Below are 23,424 nucleotides of genomic sequence, written 5' to 3'. Positions count from 1 at the left end.
TTATTGATATTTCTCCCAGCAATCTTGATTACAGCTTGCGCTTCTTCCAGCCCAGCATTTCTCATGATGTACTCTGCATAGAAGTTAAATAAGCAGGGTGACAATATACAGCCTTGACGAACTCCTTTTCCTATTTGGAACCAGTCTGTTGTTCCATGTCCAGTTCTAACTGTTGCTTCCTGACCTGCATACAGGTTTCTCAAGAGGCAGGTCAGGTGGTCTGGTATTCCCATCTCTTTCAGAATTTTCCAGTTTCTTGTGATCCACACAGTCAAAGGCTTTGGCATAGTCAATAAAGCAGAAATAGATGTTTTTCTGGAACTCTCTTGCTTTTTCCATGATCCAGCGGATGTTGGCAATTTGATCTCTGGTTCCTCTGCCTTTTCTAAAACCAGCTTGAACATCTGGAAGTTCACAGTTCACATACTGGCGAAGCCTGGCTTGGAGAATTTTTAGCATTATTTTACTAGCATGTGAGATGAGTGCAATTGTGCGGTAGTTTGAGCATTCTTCAGCATAACCTTTTTTTGGGATTGGAATGAAAACGGACCTTTTCCAGTCCTGTGGCCACTGCTGAGTTTTCCAAATTTGCTGGCATATTGAGTGCAGCACTTTCACAGCATCACCTTTCAGGATTTGAAATAGCTCAACTGGGATTCCATCACCTCCACTAGCTTTGTTTGTAATGATGCTTTCTAAGGCCCATTTGACTTCACATTCCAGGATGTCTGGTTCTAGGTGAGTGATCACATCATCGTGATTATCTTGGTCGTGAAGATCTTTTTTGTACAGTTCTTCTGTGTATTCTTGCCACCTCTTCTTAATATCTTCTGCTTCTGTTAGGTCCATACCATTTCTGTCCTTTATTGAGCCCATCTTTGCAGAAAATGTTCCCTTGGTATCTCTAATTTTCTTGAAGAGATCTCTAGTCTTTCCCATTCTGTTCTTTTCCTCTATTTCTTTGCATTGATCGCTGAGGAAGGCTTTCTTATCTCTCCTTGCTATTCTTTGGAACTCTGCATTCAGATGCTTATATCTTTCCTTTTCGCTTCTCTTCTTTTCACAGCTATTTGTAAGGCCGCCGCCCCAGTTAAATAAGATTATGTAAGTAATTTGCCTAGCATACTATGCGTACAAATGCCAATTCCCTTGCCCTTACAACAGTGAATAAATGCTAGGTATTGCAAACTTCCAGGTAAGCTGCCCTAAATAACAACCTCTTCCATTTTATAGCACAATCTCTGATCACTTCAAATTTACACTTGGCAATAACTTCTTTATAAAAAAATCAGGGACTTCCCTGGCAGTCTAGTGGTTAGGACTCCACACTTCCATTGTGTTCAAACCCCGGTCAGAGAACTAAGATCCCACATACTGCATGGCATGGCCACAAATGGGGAGGCGGGCACATTCATAAACTTGTTATGAAAATCAAATAAAGTAATTATGTAAGAGCTTTCAGAAAAGTAAACAGCTTCTAAAATGTTCCTTTTTTTTTTTTGACATTCCACAGATAAGACCGAATAAAGTGGGACTTGTTCATTCCTACTACAGAGCATGCATTTTATTCTTCAACAATACTTCAGCAAGATTTCATTGATTTGTTTATTTATTCATTCACTTATTCAACAAACATTTACTGAGATTCTGTTCTGTCCTAGGCGGTCTGATGGGCACAATGCAGTTTATGCTTTCAAGGAGCTTGCTAAGAATATTTTGGAGACAGGTAAGTACACAAACATTTGCACTATAGGAAGACAAAGGCAATATAGGTATATACCAAATATTACAGAGACAAGAGGGAGAAAAGGGGGAGAGCCTGGGGAAGGCTTCATAGGTGAGGCAGTGCTTTATCAAGATGTAAAGAATGAACATAGATGTTTGCCTGGAGGGCATTCCAAAAGAAGGCAGTCTACAAAGGCAAGGAGCCTTGAGGCCCTCAAAGAGAACCAATAGAAAAATCAGACATAGTTTGATTAAAAAAAAATACTGGGAACTCTAGTCATTTTAAAGTAGAATAGACCTTTAAGTCACAAGAGTAAAGGTTATTTTTCTTTAGTATCTACATATTTCTGTACTTCCCCAGTTTTCTGCAATAAACATTATTTGGATGATCAGATAGGAAAACAGAAGAGAAGAAATGAAGTAGTTGAATTTCAAGAGTCAACCTAACATGACAAAATAGTGCTGCTTTTGAGGAGTACTGCTGGGATAGGACACAAGGGGGCCTGCTAGGATGCTAGGGAACTTAGAGTCTGTGGACTCTACTACATATGTTATACCTCCATTTGAAAAATGTAAGTGGATTTTTTAAAAAAAAGCAAAGAGCAGCCTTACAGAGAATGATGCTTTTGCTCTCCACAGAGAACAAGAGCTGGTCAGCTTCAGGCTTGGAAGCTGCACCCAGATAAGTAAGATTTCCCTCTCTTCAGACAGCTGCTCGGCAAGGGAGACAGGAAAATTAAAGGACCCACAGGAAAGGCTTCTTCCTCTCCTCCTCTGGGTGAGCTGCAGCTGCAGCAATGCAGACCATTTATAGAACAAAAGCTAGCACACAGCTCCCTTGCCCAGTTCCATCTCAAGGTCAGAGCCCTATTCCCAACTCCTAAAGGAAAAATGGATCAAGATAAAATGAAAATCAGAAGAAAAGAAGATCATTTTATCTCTGAAAAGCTGGGCAGCAAGAATACCTGATATAATGGTCTGAAAACCTCAATCAATCCAAAGAAGTGAATTGCTAAAAGTGAACATTTCTTTATGCTCTGCACTATTTGGAGCAAAGAAAAAGCAAAGAGGCAAAAAGCAGCACACTGTTCATTCTGTTATACTAGGAATTTATGTTTATGCCTACTGGAACTAAATCCAAGGCAACAAGTATTCATCCAGTGCCCACAATGTGTCACGTACTGTGCAAGGTCTTAGCACGCCTGCTGATAAAGACAGAAATAGTCCCTGCCTCACAGATCTTAGAGTCTAGTAATAGTCAAGTAATTATGAGGGTAAGGAATTAGCATTATAAAAGGGAAGTTTTTTACTCTTTACTTCTCCTAAATATATAACGTAAAGACCTAAATTAAAGAGGTTCTCTGAAGAAGTGACATTCAAAATAAAGCCTAAGAAAAAAATAGGGGTTGATTAGCTGAAGGGGAAAAAGTATTCCAGGCGTTAGAGAGCATATGCAAAGGTCCTGAGGTGGGAAAAGACAAAAAAACAAAGTCAGTGCAACTGGAGATAGAAGGAGGAAAGGGAAGTGTGAGTTAAGGCAAGAAAGACAAGCCCGCACAATGGAGCACCTAGCAAGACATGTGAGGAACTTTTATTTTGATCTTAAAGGAATGGGAGGCCATGGAAGAACTTTAGCATGGGAGTGACATGATCATATTTCCATTCTAGAAAGATCATACAAATAGCAGTGTGGAGAACCAGTTAGAGGGAATTAAGAATTTGAAGGAAAAGAAGTGGGTTCAAATCAAGACCTTGCCACTGATTAGATGTATGACTATAGGCGAGCTTCTGTTATACTGCTACTACTAATAGCAGCCAATGGTTTCTAAACTTAATTGTAAGTATTTTAAATATATTAACTCCTTAATTTTCACTACAGCTTTATTATATAGGTACTTTTATTAACCTCATTTTACAGATGAGGAAACCAAGACACAAACAGGTTAAGAAAACTGCCCAATGTCTGTCACACAGTAAGAATGTAGCAGAACAAGGGAAAAACTGAAGCAGTCTGCTCCAAAGTCAATGCTTGGATCCACTATGGCAAGGTGCTTATATGAATTAAGTAAAGTAATATACAGAAAAGTATTTGGCAGAGTGGCTGGCTGATAGTAGGTGCTCAACAAATGGTACTGCTTCCTACCTTTACTCAAATGTAGTCCGAGCTTTTCACAGCCAGTTTTTAAAAACAAAATACCTTTAAAAGTTCTTCTGAAAATTTAAAACACTACTTCAAGGAGCTGATTCACTGAAGGTATGATAACATTCTGTAAATGGCATTTAATGCCCCTTTGCCACCACAGCTTCTGAGATGCTACCCCTAAACTGTGCCAGTTGAAAAAAATCTCATTAATTATTAATAGCAATAATATTATTTACAGAGTGTTTATAATGTGCTGATCTCTCTGTTAAGTGCTATCATATATTTTCCTATTTAATTTTCAGAACTCAAAAAAATAGGAAAATTATCATCATATTATGGAGTCAAAGAAACCAAGGTTCAGAATTTCTCAAGGTCATCTTGGTGAAAATGGGTAAAACTAGGATTTCAATGCAGGCAGTTTGATTCCAGAGTTTTCACTCTTAACCATTTGTTACTCAATATGATCCAAAGACAAGCTGCTGATAAGCAAACTTGTTATCAATTCAAGACAAGATAAGAAGCATGAAAGGGACACTAAACACACTTTTATTCAATCAACATTTTGTTTTCAATAGCTTCCAATAGAAAGTCTTTCAACAGCAAGACTTTCTTGATGAAGGGAGCAAAGTGTTAATGTACATTTTGGCACAAGCTCGTAATAGCTTCACAGAGTGGTACTTTGAGAAACATAGCCCTAAATTATTATGCTACTCTGTCTCCTTGAACTGACATTAAACTTTATCTTTCACTTACCACCTTCCACATTATAGTTATTTTTATATGTGTGTATGTGTGCACACACATGTACACACACACACTCTCCTTGAAATCAGGGGCATTTACCTTTGTATCCTCCAGACAAAAGATACAAAGTGCCTACACTATAGCGCAAGAAGCCCAGTGCCTCCTAGTTCACTGAGCATGTGGACCACAGAGCAAAAAGAGGCTCAGCCAGTAGTTTTTGATTAATTAAAAATTCGTCCATTACATTTTAGGAAATGTATACACAACTGGATTGTGCAATAATATTCAAGGACCTGTCGTTCTTTCAAGAATGGCTTAATGTCCCCCATGGGACAGTCTTTATGCTAGGTACTAAAGAAATAAAGAACACAGTCCCTATGTAGTCAGTGGGGAAGGGATCTGACACACGAAAAGATCATTACAGCCCAGAGCACTAAGTGACATGATAGAGCTATGTGTCAAGTGCTGAAAGAGCAACCAACTCTCCCAGGCATCAGAAAAAAGATAAAGCACATCTTTAGGCCTAAAACAATTGAAGCACTATCAGCTATGAGCGCTTAAGTCACAGCTGATTATCCAGTCTTCTAAGGAGCACATTTAGCACAGTTATACTGTAAGTAATAAAGGTTTAAAAGTTCAAATTTGGCTTAAAGAGCCTCTTGATGAAGGTGAAAGAAAAGAGTGAAAAAACTGGCTTAAAACTCAACATTCAAAAAACTAAGATCATGGCATCCAGTCTCATCACTTCATGGCAATAGATGGGGAAACAACGGAAACAGTCACAAACATTTTCTTGGGCTCCAAAATCACTAGAGACAGTGACTGCAACCATGAAATTAAAAGACACTTGTTCCTTGGAAGAAAGGCACAAACCTAGATTATGTATTAAAAAGCACAGATTTTTAGTTTAGTTTGCTTACAAAGGTCCACATAGTCAGTTCAGTTTAGTCGCTCAGTCGTGTCCAACTCTTTGCGACCCCATGAACTGCAGCATGACAAGCCTCCCTGTCCATCACCAACTTCCAGAGTCCACCCAAACCCATGTCCACTGTGTTGGTGATGCCATCCAACCACCTCATCCTCTGTTGTCCCCTTCTCCTCCTGCCTTCAATCTTTCCCAGTATCGGAGTCTTTTCTAATGAGTCAGCTCTTCGTATCAGGTGGCCAAAGTACTGGAGTTTCAGCTTCAACATCAGTCCTTCCAATGAACACCCAGGACTGATCTCCTTAGGATGGTTGGGTCTCCTTGCAGTCCAAGGTACTCTCAAGAGTCTTCTCCAACACCACAGTTCAAAAGCATCAATTCTTCAGTGCTCAGCTTTCTTTATAGTCCAACTCTCACATCCATACATGACCACTGGAAAAACCATAGCCTTGACTAGACGGATCTTTGTTGACAAAGTAATGTCTCTGCTTTTGAATATGCTATCTAGGTTGGTCATAACTTTCCTTCCAAGGAGTAAGTGTCTTTTAATTTCATGGCTGCAATCACCATCTGCAGTGATTTTGGAGCCCAAAAAATAAAGTCAGCCACTGTTTCCACTGTTTCCCCATCTATTTCCCATGAAGTGATGGGACTGGATGCCATGATCTTTGTTTTCTGAATGTTGAGCTTTAAGCCAACTTTTTCACTCTCCACTTTCACTTTCATCAAGAGGCTTTTTAGTTCCTCTTCACTGTCTGCCATAAGAGTGGTGTTATCTGCATATCTGAGGTTATTGATATTTCTCCCAGCAATCTTGATTACAGCTTGTGCTTCCTCCAGCCCAGCATTTCTCATGATGTACTCTGCATAGAAGTTAAATAAGCAGGGTGACAATATACAGCCTTGATGTACTTCTTTTCCAGTTTGGAACCAGTCTGTTGTTCCATGTCCAGTTCTAACTGTTGCTTCCTGACCTGCATAAAGGTTTCTCAAGAGGCAGGTCAGGTGGTCTGGTATTCCCATCTCTTTCAGAATTTTCCATAGTTTATTGTGATCCCCACAGTCAAAGGCTTTGGCATAGTCAATAAAGCAGAAATAGATGTTTTTCTGGAACTCTCTTGCTTTTTCGATGATCCAGTGGATGTTGGCAATTTGATCTCTGGTTCCTCTGCCTTTTCTAAAACCAGCTTGAACATCTGGAAGTTCACAGTTCACCCATTGCTGAAGCCTGGCTTGGAGAATTTTGAGCATTACTTTACTAGCATGTGAGATGAGTGCAATTGTGCAGTAGTTTGAGCATTCTTTGGCATTGCCTTTCTTTGGGACTGGAATGAAAACTGACCTTTTCCAGTCCTGTGGCCACTGCTGAGTTTTCCAAATTTGCTGGCATATTGAATGCAGCACTTTCACAGCATCATCTTTCAGGATTTGAAATAGCTCAACTGGGATTCCATCACCTCCACTAGCTTTATTCGTAGTGATGCTTCCTAAGGCCCACTTGACTTCACATTCCAGGATGTCTGGCTCTAGGTGAGTGATCACACCATCGTGATTATCTTGGTCGTGAAGATCTTTTTTGTACAGTTCTTCTGTGTATTCTTGCCACCTCTTCTTAATATCTTCAGCTTCTGTTAGGTCCCTACCATACTGTCCTTTATCGAGAAGATCTTTTTTGTACAGTTCTTCTGTGTATTCTTGCCACCTCTTCTTAATATCTTCTGCTTCTGTTAGGTCCATACCATTTCTGTCCTTTATTGAGCCCATCTTTGCAGAAAATGTTCCCTTGGTATCTCTGATTTTCTTGAAGAGATCTCTAGTCTTTTCCATTCTGTTGTTTTCCTCTATTTCTTTGCATTGATCACTGAGGAAGGCTTTCTTATTTCTCCTTGCTATTCTTTGGAACTCTGCATTCAAATGGATATATCTTTCCTTCTCTCCTTTGCTTTTTGCTTTCCTTCTTTTCACAGCTATTTGTAAGGCCTCCTCAGACACCCATTTTGCTTTTTTGCATTTCTTTTTCTTGGGGATGGTCTTGATCCGTGCCTCCTGTACAATGTCATGAACCTCCGTCCATAGTTCTTCAGGCACTCTGTCTATCAGATCTAATCCCTTGAATGTATTTATTTATTTTGAATCTATTTGCTTTATTCATAATTACCAATAAACTAGAAAGAATCCAAATATATATCAACCAGTGAAGGCATAAACCAATTAAGGTTTACCATTTAATGGAAAACTATTCAGAATTCTGAACAGATAATCAGAATTAATGGAATACTAAATAGATATTCAGAATAAAGGCATGTCTGCAAAACCCCAGATAAATCTTAAATCCATTATGCTAAGTGAAAGAGGCCAGAAACAAACAGCTGCATACTGTATCATTCCATTTATATGGTATTCTGGAGAACTTAAAAGGGACAGGAAATCAATCAGTGGTTGCCAGGGACTCTACAGGCAAGACAGAGGAGAGTAACTACACCTCAGGCACCAAGGAACTTTTTAAAACTTAATGGAGCTGTTCTGTATTTTGATTGTGCCAAACTATATACCTAAAAAGAGTCAATTTTACTACATGTAAATTATTTCTCAAAACAAAAATTATATCTCATTTAACAACAACAAAGTAGAGCATGCTACCCACACCAAGAACATCCCATGCAAAGGCATCTTTCATACCTTTCCTCGACTTTAATGGAGAGATGATTGCAGAGGTTGTGAACATACTGAGCATAACTCTCTGTCAGGGCCATGTCATATGCAATCAGGTGAATGTTTAAAGTCCCATATTCATAATCTGTCCCCACATTAATGGCTCTTATTTCCACTTTTCCCTTCTTCTTTTTGGGCTGAACACAAAACAAAAGAGAAAGAAAAGTCAAAGTATTATACAAGAAATTCTAACAATACCATCTTGATATATACATGTATATATATATATAAAAATCAATCTTTCAATTAAATTTGTTTACCATGTTTCTCTCTGATTACCCTACCTACAAACTGAACTTTTCCTAGGTGGGAATGGGCAGCCTCCCTTGCCATTCTGGGCTATAGCATCAGTCAGTGAAAGCAGAGGAAATATTGCTGGCAGTTATTTAACATAAATACATGTGACTGTCTTCTGCCATTAACTAGTTTTGAGACTCACTTTCCATCTCTGGCCCTCAGTTTCCCAATTTTTATATCACTGGGGTTATACTAGATAACATTCTTGAGGAGTTTCTCTTTTTTTGGCTGCCTGTGCAGCTTGTCGGATTTTAGTTCCCTGGTCAGGGATTGAACCTAGGCCCTCCGCAATGAGAGTAGAGTCCTAACCTCTGGACCACCAGGGAATTCCTGACAGATTTTTTTTTTTTTAAAGAATTCTTTCTCTTTTTCAAAATTTTATTTATTTATTTCGGCTTCTCTGATAGCTCAGTTGGTAAAGAATCCACCTGCAATTCAGGAGACCCTGGTTCGATTCCTGGGTTGGGAAGATCTGTTGGAGAAGGGATAGGCTACCCACTCCAGCATTCTGGCCTGGAGAACTCCAGGGTCGCAAAGAGTTGGACATGAACCTAGGCCCTTGGCAGTGAGAGCACAGAGTCCTAAATACTGGACCACCAGGGAATTCCCAACAGATTCCTTTTTTTTTTTTAAAAAAAACTCTTTCTCCTTTTTTTACATTTATTTCTTCTTGGCTGCGCTGGGTTTTCACTGCTGCATGCAGGCTTTCTTTCGTTGCGGTGAGCTACTCTTTAGTTGTGGTGCGTGGGCTTCTCAGTGTGGAGGCTTCTCTTGTAAAGAACGAGCTCTAGAGTGCAGGCCCAGTAGTTGTGGCACAAGGGCTTAGTTACCCCGTGGCATGTGGAATCTTGCAAGACCAGGGATTGAACCCATGTCCCTGCACTGGCAGTGGGATTCTTAATTGGACCACCAGGGAAGTCCCAACAGATTCTTAATCTAGAACCCATAGAGGAATTTTAAGGGGTTTGTCAACCCCAAAACTTATGTGCAAAATTTTACATGTGTGTGTATTTTTCTAAGGAGAAAATCCTTAACTTGCATCAGAATATTAAGGAAATCAATCACAAGAAAGCACAAAATTAGTTCTCTGCCAGCCTTCCTAGCTTTGAAATTCTGCAGTCCAATTTAGACAGCCTTTCTTTTAAAAGTTTGCTGGTAAGTCACTGCTGTAAGTCACTTCAGTCATGTCCGACTCTGTGTGACCCCATAGACTGCAGCCCACCAGGCTCCCCTGTCGCTGAGATTCTCCAGGCAAGAATACTGGAGTGGGTTGCCATTTCCTTCTCCAATGCATAAAAGTGAAAAGTAAAGTGAAGTCACTCAGTCGTGTCTGACTCTTAGCGACCCCATGGACTGCAGCCCACCAGGCTCCTCCGTCCATGGGATTTTCCAGGCAGGAGTACTGGAGTGGGGTGCCATTGCCTTCTCCATTTAAAAATTTAGAGGCAGAAAAATTATTTTATTTCTATCCTTTTATTTCATATAAAGTACTGCTTTACTACAGATCAACCTGTTCAAACTGCTGTAAAAAATTAAAATGAGGCCTGGAAAAATAGATATGTAACACAACATAGATCAGGATCAAGAAAGCTTCTCAACCAGAAATAATTTAACCTAAATGCCCATCAGGAGGGGAATCTATTAAATAAATCATGGCACATTCTTTCAGTAGTACATTATGCAGCTGTAAGAAGAAATAAAGAACTTCTTTATGTAGTGATATAGAAAGATTTTTAAGATAAACGACAAAAGCAGACTGTAGAATAATGTGTTCAGAATATTGCCATACATATAAAAAGGGTAAGCAGGGAAGAATAGATGTGTGTATGTTTAACTACTTACATATGTATTTGCTTGCATATTAAAAAATAACTCTGGAAGGATACACAAAAAGACTAATACTATTGGTAACCTATGAGGAAGGGAACTGGATGGCTGGGCAACAGGTGTGGAAAGGAGACTTTTAAACTATTTCCCTTCTATATTTTTTGAATTTTTAATAACATGAATCTTTTATCCATTCAAAGTTAGAATCTTAAAATCTACCTTGTTTTTTAAAATTTTTAAGTCAAAATGTTTTTACAATATAATATTCTTGTGATATTAAAATAATCTTGCTCTTTGGAAGGAAAGCTATGACAAACCTAGACAGCATATTGAAAAGCAGAGACATCTCTTTGCTGACAAATGTCCATATAGTCAAAGCTATGGTTTTTCCAGTAGACATGTATGGATGTGAGAGTTGAACCATAAAGAAGGCTGAGCACCAAAGAATTGGTACTTTCGAACTGTGGTACTGGAAAAGGCTCTTGAAAGTCCCTTGGACTGCAAGGAAATCAAACCAGTCAATTCTGAAGGAAATAAAAACCTGAATATTCATTGGAAGAACTAATGCTGAAGCTGAAGCCCCAATACTTTGGCCACCTGATGCGAAGAGCTGACTCATTAGAAAAGACCCTAATGGTGGGAAAGATTGAAGGCAGGAAGAGAAGACGGCAGCACACGATTTGATGTTTAGATAGCATCACTGACTCAATGGACATGAATTTGAGCAAACTCTGGGAGATAGAGGACAGGGAAGCCTGGTGTGCTGCAGTCCATGGGGTCACAGAGAGTCTGACACAACTTCGCAACTGAACAACATTCATATGAAAATTGCATAAATAAGTACACAGCTCAATGAATTTTCACAAACTGAAAACACTTGTATAAACAGTATCTTGAATAAGAAACAGATCACTACCAGCACCCCAAAAGTATCCTGTCCCCCAAATGGGCAAACCACTATTCTGACTTCCAAAACCAAAGGGTTACTTTGCCTATTTTTTAAATATGTGAAAATGGAATAATATACTAGGTTCTCTTTTGTGTACAGCTTCTTTAACTGATTATGTTTGCAAGATTCATCATTTTTAGATGAAACAGTAATTCTTTACTTCCCATTGCCCTAGTAGTTTATTTATATGAATATGCTATAACTTATTTATACTTTTTACTGAAGGTAGAAATTAGAGTTGTTTCAAATTAGAGTTGTTTCCAGTGTGGACCACGATGAACAGTATTGCTACAAACGTTTCTGCATGTATCTCTCAGTGAACACGTGTATGCATTTGCATTGGGGATATACCCAGAACCTGTGCAGAGGTTCATCTTTAATAGTTCTCTCAAACAGTTTTTTAAAATCGTTTCCAGTTTAGACTCCCACCAGAGTACTTAAGAGTTCTAGGTGCTTTACATTCTTGCCAGTATTTATAAAACCGAGTATAGTCAGGTTTTCCGGTTGGTTTCTTTCACCCATTCTGGTTGGTATGAAGTGGTAATGCACTGAGACTTTTAACTTGCATTTCCTTTAAGTCTACTGAACTGGAGCACATTTCCATTAAGGCCACCGGCCATTTGGATATTCTCTTTTGTAACCTGTTTATTCAAGTATTTTGCCCATTTTTTAGATTGGGTGGTCTTCCTTTCTCTTAATGATTTGTAGAGGTTCCTTCTATATTCTAGATATGATCCTTTGTTAAATGTACATGTTACAAATATCCTCTTCCTCCCTGTATCTTCCTTTTTCACTTTTTAATGGTGCATTTTGAGCATAAATTCTTATTTTTTAATGTAGTCCAATTTACTCATTTTTTTCTTGTATAGTTGTAATGACTTTTGTGTCCTATTTAAGAAATCTTTGCTTAGTTTAAGATCATGAGTATATTTTTGTATGTTACCCCCCAGAAGTTTGATAATTATAATATTTACATTTAGATCTACAAAAATTTTAAATGCTTTTTGTGTACAGTGTGCAGTAGGAGTCAAGTCAGCTTTTGTCACATGACTGTCCAATCCAGTTGATTGGACACCACTGCAATCAGTGTTGTCATATAACGAACGGTCATATGCTAAATGTTCATAGATAATTAGATCTGTTTCTATATTCTTTATTCTGTTCCAGTGGGCTATTTGTCTATTCTTCAGCTAATACCACACTGTCCTAATTACTGGAGATTTAATGTAAGTCTTGCTAGTTGGTAGAAAAAAAATTTTTTTTAAGAAATAGTGAGGAGGGGCAATCTATTTACATGTCTTAAGTCACCACTATTATTAGCCAGCAGCCTAGTTATTGCCACAGCAGAGTTGTTTCTGGCTGAGCACCTAGAATGCTCTCCAGGTCAGTCTAAGAGAGCAGGGGCCCAACCTGGGGCGCGGGGGCGGGGACGGGGAGGACCAAGAAATGGTCCTTTCACAAGGCCAGTAAAACTGATGATAAACCTAGTCTCATAGGGATATTCTGAGAACTGAACAAAACATTGTATATACTTAATTCAATCCATGGCACATATTTAAACACTCAGTATGCATTAACTTTTATTATTATTTTTTGTTTTCATATTCCTCATATCTAGCACAGGGGCCAACAGAGACAAAACGTGCAATGAATCACTAGTTTAGAATTTTAGAACAAGATGGCATTTAGAGATAACTTTGTCCCAGTTTTTCATCTTTGCAGGGAAAGAATATGAAGCCCACAGAGATTAAATATGTCCCCCAGAATCAGAGAGCCACACAGGACAGATCCTAGGAACTAACCCAGACCTCCTGACTCCCATTGCAGAAATTTTTCCATTGTAGCCTCTGCATTATTAAAGTTCTTAACAGGGTAATCACCCCAGGGTCCTAGACTTTGCTATGAGTGAGAGGCCAACTTCTATCAACCAACCATCAAGGTGCACGTGTGGTGGTGCAGAGCCCACCATACCTGAGGCCAAATGCAGCAATTCAGACTTCTCATCATGACAGCACTGCAGTAGGAGCTGTGAAGAATGTTAAAGTCAGAATGCAATAAGGTGCGGCTGAAATTTTCCAGCAAAGAAGGGAGGAGCTTCTTCGAAGCCTGCAGGAGGCTTTTCTTAACCAGGGAAAATGCCAGGGCTCTTCAAAGGTGTTGCTTTAGGAGAACAAAAAGAAGAAGGTTGATTGTAGTATCCCTCTTGGCATCTCACCTGCTTTTCCATGTTAACCTAGATCTGTCTGGACCGATCCACACCATCAGGAGCCCATTGTGATATTATATTTCAGTTCTGAGCCAGGGCACAACATAGCCAGCAAGAGTTTGAGTGCATGAAATTTCAGATACCAGTTCCTATCATTTTACCTTCACAATCTTTCTTATCCTTTCCTTTCTATTCTTACTGCCTGAGTTCAGACCTTCATGACTGCCATGGGGAGCTATTAAAGATATCTGTGCTAGGGATGTATATGACTAGAGCTGTGTTTTGGGAAGGTTACCCTGCCTGCCTGTGAAGGAGAATTAGGCAGAAAATGAATGGAGGCTAGGAAAAAGGTGGTAGGGAAGATGGAGTGCTATCTACCATCAAACTGTATACTGCTGTGACTGACCTGGATTCACTGTGGGATGGCCCAGGGCAGATATCCTTAGATCCCTGAAGGAGTACACTATGATGCCCCAAATGGGTCATGGGATAAATCACTAAACCATTTTTGTACAAAAATATCCATATTACTCCTATTTTACAGACAGAAAACTGAGGTCCTCTGAAGGGTCCTCTGAAAGGATGTTGTATTTGGCCAGGGTTACTGGGAAACTTTGCTGGCAAAGAACAGATAGAGAAAGGGGTCAGATTAGAATCATGGACTGTTACAGCTGGAAGGTATCTTAGAGATAAATTAGTTTCTCCTTCCTTTTTCCCCTAATTTTATATAAGGGGGAAGTCAAGGTCTAGAATGGGGAAATGACTTGTTTAAAGGTTACAACAGTAAGGAAATGGAAAAGGCAACCACTTTATGTCTAGCCATGGCTAGAAGCTGAGTCTGTGGCCCTAAACCCAAGCTCTCTCCTCTAGTTTCCTCCAAAATTATAATAATAGTATCCACCTATCACTATACGCTGCATTCTCCAGGGTGGGAAAGTTGGGAAGAAATTGTATCTTCTTTTATTTAGTTCTTTGGCCCATTTTTTGATTAGGTCATTTATTTTTCTGGAATTGAGCTGCAGGAGTTGCTTGTATGTTTTTGAGATTAGTTGTTTGTCAGTTGGTTCATTTGCTATTATTTTCTCCCATTCTGAAGGCTGTCTTTTCACCTTTATTTAGTTCTTTGGCCAATTTTTTGATTGGGTCATTTATTTTTCTGGAATTGAGCTGAAATTGTATCTTCTTAATCCTCAAATGAAAAGCTGACAGGCCCGCGGCATATATACTTCCAGGAATTCTAGTGATGGAATTTTAAAAAATTACACCTGGGACTTAAACAATTTTGGTGATGGTACTCTGAACAGTCCATAATAAGCTATAAGGTACACAGATATCAAGTGGTTATGTTTATAACTAACATAAACATGCTAACTTGATGTAGCACACTCAATAAACATATACCAGACAGAAGGCATGGCCCTGATGGGGTTGGCAGCCTGGTACTGCATAGAGAGCACTTGACTAAGATGGAAGCCCAAGAAAATCTGGGGGGCTTCCCTGGGAGTCCAGTGGTTAAGACACCATACTTCCACTTCAGGGGGCATTGGTTTGATCCCTGGTTGGGGAACTAAGATCCCACATGCTGTGTAGCACGGTCAGAAAGAAAGAAAAGAAAATCTTGGCTCAAATACCGTCTGCTTAGTCACTACATGACACTGAGTAACCTCTCTAGGTGTCAATCTCAACACCTAAGGTTTCTGTGAAGCTCAAAATAGTGAATTTTTGTGAAATGGAAATAGTGTGGACATTAGATGGATTCTGACCATCCTTAGTTCAAATATTGGCTCTGGAAATTATTGTCACTTGGGCAAGTCATTTAATCTGTCTTAGATTCCTCAAACAGGGCCCTTAATTACCACAGTATATCTGAGGATTAAATTATATCATTTGTAATACTATAAAATGAAATAATGCTTTTAAAAGCCTGGCACATAGTGATGACATGATCTGGTATATAGTAGTTGCTCAATAAATGATATCTTTAAAGAAAGACTGAGTAATGTACACAGATAGGACAAGATAGGACATTATTATTATTATTATTATTATTATTGGACAGAAGCATGCTCCTATTGGTATGCTTCACAGAATGAGGCACTCATTAAACCCCCGTTGTATGCAAAGTACTGATTCAACCACTCTAAGGAAAGACACCAAAGAGAAAACACAGTCCCAACTCTAAAGGAGCTTACAGTTGAGAGAAGGATAGATATACACAAAAGCACCAACCCTCTCAATTTAATCATAATGAGTAGGCCACCTCCCATGGCAAGTTCAGCACAAGCTACCTTGCTGCACCATGGCAATTAAAACCCAAAAGCAATGACCTCAGGTGGTTGAGCCTGAAAGGACAATGAGCAAGTCAATACTCCTAGGTTTTTTGTATAACATATAAGAGTATACATTTAGAAAGATGGTAACAATAACCCTGTGTACGAGACAGCAAAAGAGACACTGATGTATAGAACAGTCTTATGGACTCTGTGGGAGAGGGAGAGGGTGGGAAGATTTGGGAGAATGGCATTGAAACATGTAAAATATCATGTATGAAATGAGATGCCAGTCCAGGTTCGATGCACAATACTGGATGCTTGGGGCTAGTGCACTGGGACGACCCAGAGGGATGGTATGGGGAGGGAGGGGGGAGGAGGGTTCAGGATGGGGAATACATGTATACCTGTGGTGGATTCATTTTGATATTTGGCAAAACTAATACAATTATGTAAAGTTAAAAAAAAAAAAAAGAGTATACAGCAGTTACTCAATATAAATGGTATCTTTTTAAAAAGTTGATCGAGACATGTCTACTTCTCAGGTCTCATGTCCCATCATCTTCTATGTGCCTCCTCAAGATTCCAAGATTAACACAAACTGCTTAAAGTTTCCCAACTGCATCTCCAGGATCAATGAATTCCCACTTTTGCCCAGAATGTTTCCCCTTCCTGCAGAGAGTTTGACTCTTCACCCAACACCCTCAATGTGAGGAACTCCTAGTCATTCTTCCCCTGACCAGGGATGGAACCTGTGCTTCTTGCAATGGAAATGCAGTCTTAACCACTGGACCACCAAGGAAGTCCCTCCTAGTCTAGTCATTTTTTAAGACTCCATTCATGCTCTTTCAGGAAGCCTTCCCTCATTCCTCATGCTGAGGTAGGTACTATGCTTACATGTTCCCATAGCAACCCTCTTTCCTTTAGACACCACTATCACTTAGCACATGTATCCATTTATTCAACAAATATTTTCTGACCACTAGTGATAAGCCAGGGCTTCCCTGGTGGCTCAGATGGTAAAGAATCCATCTGCAATGTGGGAGACATGGGTTCAATCCCTAGGTTGAAAAGATCCTCTGGAGGAGGGGATGACAACCCACTCCAGTATTCTTGCCTGGAGAATCCCCATAGACAGAGGAGCCTGGCAGGCTACAGTCCAACCCATGGGTTCACAGAGTCAGACACCACTGAGCAACTAAGCTCAAGTGATAAGCCAAACCAGGGTTAGCAATGGAGATATAATAGTAAATAACACAGCCATAGTTTCTGCTTGCTGAAACTTGCAATCTATTGGAAAAGGCATATATATAACAAGTAATTATAAGAAGATGCATAACTTGAGGGAGGAAAATAGAGTACTATGGGGTTGTAAAAAGAAGGACTAATGCTATCAATCAACATCATCATTATCACCACTAGTAACTACTCATGGGCTCCATGTTTCAGACACTGTGCTAAGTACTTAAAACTTTCTTTTTTAACTTAATCCTCACAAAACATTTAAATAACATAGCTATTTAAAGGCAGAAAATTGCAGCTTGGAAAAGTTAAGTAACTTACCCAAGGACATACACTAGTAAGCAAAGAACTGAATCATTAACTTGCTGCTGCTACTGCTGCTGCTAAGTCGCTTCAGTCATGTCCGACTCTGTGTGACCCCATAGACGGCAGCCCACCAGGCTCCCCCGTCCCTGGGATTCTCCAGGCAAGAACACCGGAGTGGGTTGCCATTTCCTTCTCCAATGCATGAAAGTGAAAAGTGAAAGTGAAGTCGCTCAGTTGAGTTCAACTCCTAGCATGGGCTGCAGCCTACCAGGCTCCTCTGTCCATGGGATTTTCCAGGTAAGAGTACTGGAGTGGAGTGCCATTGCCTTCTCCAGAATCGTTAACTTGGGTCTGCCTAATTCCAAAACATTTCTCCTAATCTCTGCCTTTCCCTTTAAGGATGGTGTGCAGAGCCTGCCAGTTTTCTCAATATTCTCTCTTTTTCCGTTAATCGTGGCACTGCTGAATTTTTCCTGGGTACATGACCATTCATAATAAAAATTACATTTCCCAACCAGTCCTGCAGCTGGGTATGGTTCCATGACTGAGTTCTGGCCAGTGGGACATTAACTCATGCACGTGCTTTCCCCTTCCCCTGCCTACAGGCTGGAATGTGGACATGCAGGCTGAAGTGGGAGCAGCCATCTCAAACTATGAGATAAAAGCAGTAGGATACGTTTGTAAAACAGAAAGCTGGAATATCTACCTATACTTCATATGACAGAAAAACAAACTCTATCTTAGTTAAGCCCCTTGATTAAGTGAATTCCTATTATGACAGCAAAATCATTATCTCAACAAGAAGGTATTATGTCTCATTCATTTCTCTATTCCTAGAGTCCAGCAACACCCCACTCCAGTACTATTGTCTGGAAAATCCCATGGACGGAAGAGCCTGGTAGGCTGCAGTCCATGGGGTCACTAAGGGTTGGACACAGCTGAGCGATTTCACTTTCACTTTTCACTTTCATGCATTGGAGAAGAAAATGGCAACCCACTCCAGTGTTTTTGCCTGGAGAATCCCAGGGACAGGGGAGCTTGGTGGGCTGCCGCCTATGGGGTCACACAGAGTCGGACATGCCTGAAGTGACTTAGCAGCAGCAGCAGAGTCCAGCAACATTAAATGTTGAGTTGAACTTAATTAAATTCTGGTTCTAGTTTGGTTATTTACTGGCAGAATATATATATTGTCAGAGAGAAATCACTTATCCTCCTCAGTTTCCTTTTCTGCCCTGTCTACCTCACAGGATAGTTGGTGAATCGAAAAGCATGGTTTTCAAATTTGTTGGTTACAAAAGGCCTTAAAAAAAAAAAATCATGTTTCCCTTTGTGAAGCACATGAAATACTCATCAATGTGTTTTCATCATATAAAACAAGAATGACTTGACTAGCAGAAAATATGGTTAATTATATAAATGGAGTTGTCTACATTTCAAAAAATATGAAACCATATGAGTTTCTCTGTTAACATTTATTTTCATCAAATAAAACTGACGGGAGAAAAACTTGAAATTTAGAAAACTCTATCCATTAGCTTAATATCTTCTAAAATATGGCAGATTGCCATTATTAAACTTGAAGAGGGGTTCCACTCTAGGGTCACCAGTGTTCCAAGGGCCTATGGTTTGACAGGCAATGAGATAATGGACGTGAAAGCACTTTGAAAATGGAAAGAGATCATTACTTTTATTCACATCAAATATGAATCTCTCTAAAACTCTGACACTGTTGTAATTTAGCAGAATAGGCAAGGCAGGATGAGAGCCCAATGGGCTGGAGACCAGGGTGCTCTAATGGCGCAAACTAAAAGTCAGGTCTTCACAGAAATCACTCTGTACCTGGAAAAGCTCTGGGAAACTCTAAAATAGTTTTTACAGCCCCAGTGTTTCCCGCTACCCCAAGCAACTGGATACTCCTAAATGAGTGTCAGTTCACTTTATGCAGTCAGTGCAAGAATACAGGTAGTATTTAATAAATGTTTGTTGAGTAACTAGCCTCCAATTAAAATAAATTAATTAATTTTAAAATAAATAAATAAATGTTTGTTGAGGTGAACTCTGTAAGACCTCCACTGGCCTTTTCAGGGAGAACTGCTCCTTTAGCTTTGCTCCACTGACATTTAGTTCATTCCTCTAGTAAAGCATTCCCCACATGTATTGTAGTTACATTTTTGAGCACTATCCTTCCCAGCCCACTTTATAGTTTTTGTAAGAAGAGACTGTGCCCCACTCACCACAGCATCATCTGTGCAAAGCGTTGTGCCTGGCACATAGCAGATGCTCAGTGCCGGCTGTTCTTTTCAGTGAGTTACAAGAGGCAGACTTGAGGGAAAACATGGATGCCAGTTTAAAACAGCTCTCTGTAAGCCAGTCCTAAAATCTATGTCTAGCCCTACAGTCACTAGGCCAGCAAAACCAATTTTTCTGTTTCAAGGAAGCTAGGACTGTCACCATAAAGTGGTTTTGATCTGCTGATTTTTCTGGGAATGATGCCACAGTCTCCTCACAGACTTGTGGCTGTGAGCGCTGATCAATCTATGAGTGCTACAACAAAATAAGTAGGTGTCAGAAATGACAAACACCTCCGCTATGTCAACAGTCAAAACAGCATGAAGTTTCCAAGAGAAAAGACATCTTGATTTCCTAGGGGCCATTCTACAAGAGGAAGTAAATTGTCTGAGTTCAAAAATCTTACTCTCTTGCCCCAGAGCCTGAAAAATAGAACGTATAACAGCTAAAACTGACAGCCAGTTATGCTGCCTCTATTTCATCCTCCCACATCTTCCTCTTGGCATTGCTTTTATTCTTTGGCTGCTATTACCCTAGGATTGGAGGCTGAACAACAGCTGAGGGCAAGTAAGTGGTCTTGGGAGATATGACCTAGCACTATACAAATGTGAAGGACTACATTCTTCTTATTTTTATCAAATAAAAATCACTGTAAACAATCTGAAGCCTTTTAAATTTTAACAGAATGATGCAGGGCCCTTGAAGGAATCATGAGATCCACACACTGAGACGCAGTGCTACGTCTGGAGGTAAGCTTTGAAGTATGGTCCCTCACTGCCACAGGTCAAGGTGGGTCTCGGATGATGAGCGGGAAAAAAGGAAGATACGCATGCACAGGGACAAGAGGCATGAGACGGCACGGACGTATGAGAAAATGCACCTGAAGCACAGGGTGAAAAATGGGAAACCACTGAGGAGGAGGCTGGGTCTGTGCCGAGACCTGGAATCCCATCCTTGCTATCATCCTCATGCTGCCACCCAGGGGGAAGCTTCGTTTTCACCCCTGCTGTCACTAACTCCTCAGAGAGGCATCAAGGACAGGATGGAGGGATGGGAGCGAACCAGGCCATGCAAGAGAGAGATCAAACCAGTATTGAAAAGGAAAGCTGAGTGAAGTAGATGTGCCTTTTCCTTCTCAAGGTTCAGGAGTCATAAGACTGAGCGTGGGACCTTTGGAAGGAGGAATGAAGAGATTATACTAGCAGAAAAGGGACAAGCGCTAGCCACTTTGTACATGAGAATTCACTCCTGTCTCAGGGCTGTAGGGTTCAATAGAGTAGAGGAGTCAGCCTGAGTCAGAGAAGAAAAAATGGAATTGTGGCTGTTTATTATTCTTTATAGGTTCTTACTTTAGGGAAAGAAAGGAGGCCAAAGATGCCTTCTAGCTTTTCCAGTCCAATTTACCAGGGGTACAAGAGAGAGGGACTTGGGACAGGGCCTCTGAGAGCTAGCAGATGAAAGTCTTCATTGTGCTGTCCCAAGCGTGAAGTAAGGAGTCTCGAGCAGCCTCCACCACTAGCCAGCACTATTGTGCTAGCCACCCTGGAACATGAATAGTATCCGGAGAAAAGCCTACAGCCCTAACAAAAGGGAGCATCACTCCTTTCAAGCAAGCAAGGTCAGCTGGAGACAGCTGTTTACAGACAGTGGGTCGTGTTTGCCAGTTCTGATTTACAAAACCTCGGGGCAGCTCCAATAACCACATTTAGGTTCAGTTCAATCAATGTTTATTGTCCTCTACTTGATGCCAGGCCCTGGGCTGGACACTGAGGATACAGAAGAAACATGAGACAAGGCCTCTACCCTAAGGATGCTCATTGTTTAGGCGTAGAAACAGTCATCAAAACAGGGTTAAAATAGAGCAGCAAGTCCTACAACAGAGGAAGCACAAGGAACCCCTTGTTCATGGTAGGAGAAGTAACCCAGTGCAGGGAATTGGAGGTTTCTCAAAGAGGGAGATTTGTTTTCCCCCTTCTTATCCTATATTCCTCAATGGGATTTAAAGGTTCAGGATGTATTACCCAAGAAGGAAAGTCTTGCAAGTAGACAGAACAGCATGTGAGAGGTCTCGAAACAGTATGATGATCCATGAGATGGGAAAGGAAGCTGGAGAGAAAGATGGGACAGATGGCATTAGATATGTCATTAAGCTTCCTTTTATAAAAAGCCAAGGAGTGGGTCAGAGCATGGTATACACAGAAAATTATCTATGAGAGAGGATCCCAAGAAGTTTAAAAAAGCAAAAAACTCACACCCAAACAAAACTAATTTTATTTCCTGCTAATTTATGTAAGACTTTTAGAAGGAGAATATTCCAAAATAAAACAACTCCAAGAACTTACTCTAAGGCGTCACAACTCAGAAAGGGTGTAAATCACTCCTTCTGAATTTTAAAAGCACTTTGTATCCTCCTTTTAGCACTTGTCACTTTCTGCTTGGGAGCATAGTTATTTGTGTCTTATCTCTAGTGGTTTATCAGCTCCCTGTGAGCATAAACCAGGTCTTGCTCTTTCATACTATAAAACTTTATTGCAACTCAGTCTGAATAGGCAAGGTACCCCCAACGGTACCTAGAATGTAATAGATCTTGGGAAAAGATGGCATGATGGAGTTACATGATATCAGAGCTAAGAGACTCTTGAAGATATTCTAATTCAGAGTTTCTCAAACTTTGTGAAGAATCTGACAAAAGCTATGGATTCTCTTCCCAGAAAAACTCATACATAGAAAACATTTTACATACAATGTCATGGCTAGCCATACCCAAAGAGGTATGGTTCAGTTCAGTTCAGTTCAGTTGCGTCCAACTCTTTGCGACCCCATGAATCAGCACACCAGGCCTCGCTGTCCATCACCAACTCCCGGAGTTCACTCAAATTCATGTCCATTGAGTTGGTGATGCCATCCAGCCATCTCATCCTCTGTCGTCCCCTTCTCCTCCTGCCGACCAATCCCCCCCAGCATCAGAGTCTTTCCCAATGAGTCAACTCTTCACATGAGGTGGCCAAAGTATTGGAGTTTGAGCTTTAGCATCAGTCCTTCCAATGAACACCCAGGACTGATCTTTAGGATGAACTGGTTGGTTAACTTGCCCCAAATCACAAAGCTAATAAGTAGCAGAACCAAGCCTAGAATACAAGTTTCCTGGTTCCCAATTCAGTACTCTTCGCATTACAAAGGAAAAAGTTTAGTAGGGTTGTTTCCTGCTGGGAGGGTGCCTAATACAAGCCTCAGGTGTGGCAATGTTTCTCTTAACAAAATTCCTTGATACAAGGATGATGCTCAGAAGAATGTGGCAAGTTTGTGGCTTCTGAGGTCCAAATGCAGTGGTCCTGGACCTCTGCTAAGGTGGGAAACAATGGGAGATGTGCAGGGTTTCATGGGACCATTGAACTAAGCCAAAGAACCAAAAATGACATTGAAATCTCCCCAAGTAAGAACAGCAAAATCTTCCTAACTATACTGTTTGTAGGTCAAAAAGCAACAGAGTGGAACAACAGACTAGTTCCAAATTGGGAAAAGAGTACATCAAGGCTATATATTGTCACCCTGCTTATTTAACTTATATGCAGAGTACATCACGTGAAATCCGGGCTGGATGAAGCACAAGCTGGAATCAAGATTTCTGGAAGAGATATCAAAAACCTCAGATATGCAAATGACACCACCCTTACGACAAAAAGTGAAGAGGAATTAAAGAGCATCTTGATGAAGGTGAAAGAGGAGAGTGAAAAAGCGTGTCTTTAAACTCAACATTCAGAAAACTAAGATCTCGGCATTCTGTCCCAG

The 23,424-nt window shown here is 40.3% G+C and overlaps 1 protein-coding gene across 1 annotated transcript in view; it reads right to left on the bottom strand.

The window, feature by feature from the left end:
* Positions 1–23,424, bottom strand: part of MRPL48 (mitochondrial ribosomal protein L48) — a 54,886-nt gene that overhangs the window by 4,844 nt on the left and 26,618 nt on the right. Inside the window, exon 5 of the mRNA NM_001046563.2 lies at positions 8,217–8,386. Coding sequence (NP_001040028.1) covers positions 8,217–8,386 — 170 coding nt within the window. The remainder of the gene's footprint in view (positions 1–8,216; positions 8,387–23,424) is intronic.

Source organism: Bos taurus, chromosome 15 (assembly GCF_002263795.3).
Source record: "Bos taurus isolate L1 Dominette 01449 registration number 42190680 breed Hereford chromosome 15, ARS-UCD2.0, whole genome shotgun sequence".
Lineage (NCBI taxonomy): Eukaryota > Metazoa > Chordata > Mammalia > Artiodactyla > Bovidae > Bos > Bos taurus.
This window is presented reverse-complemented; position numbering and strand designations above follow the sequence as displayed.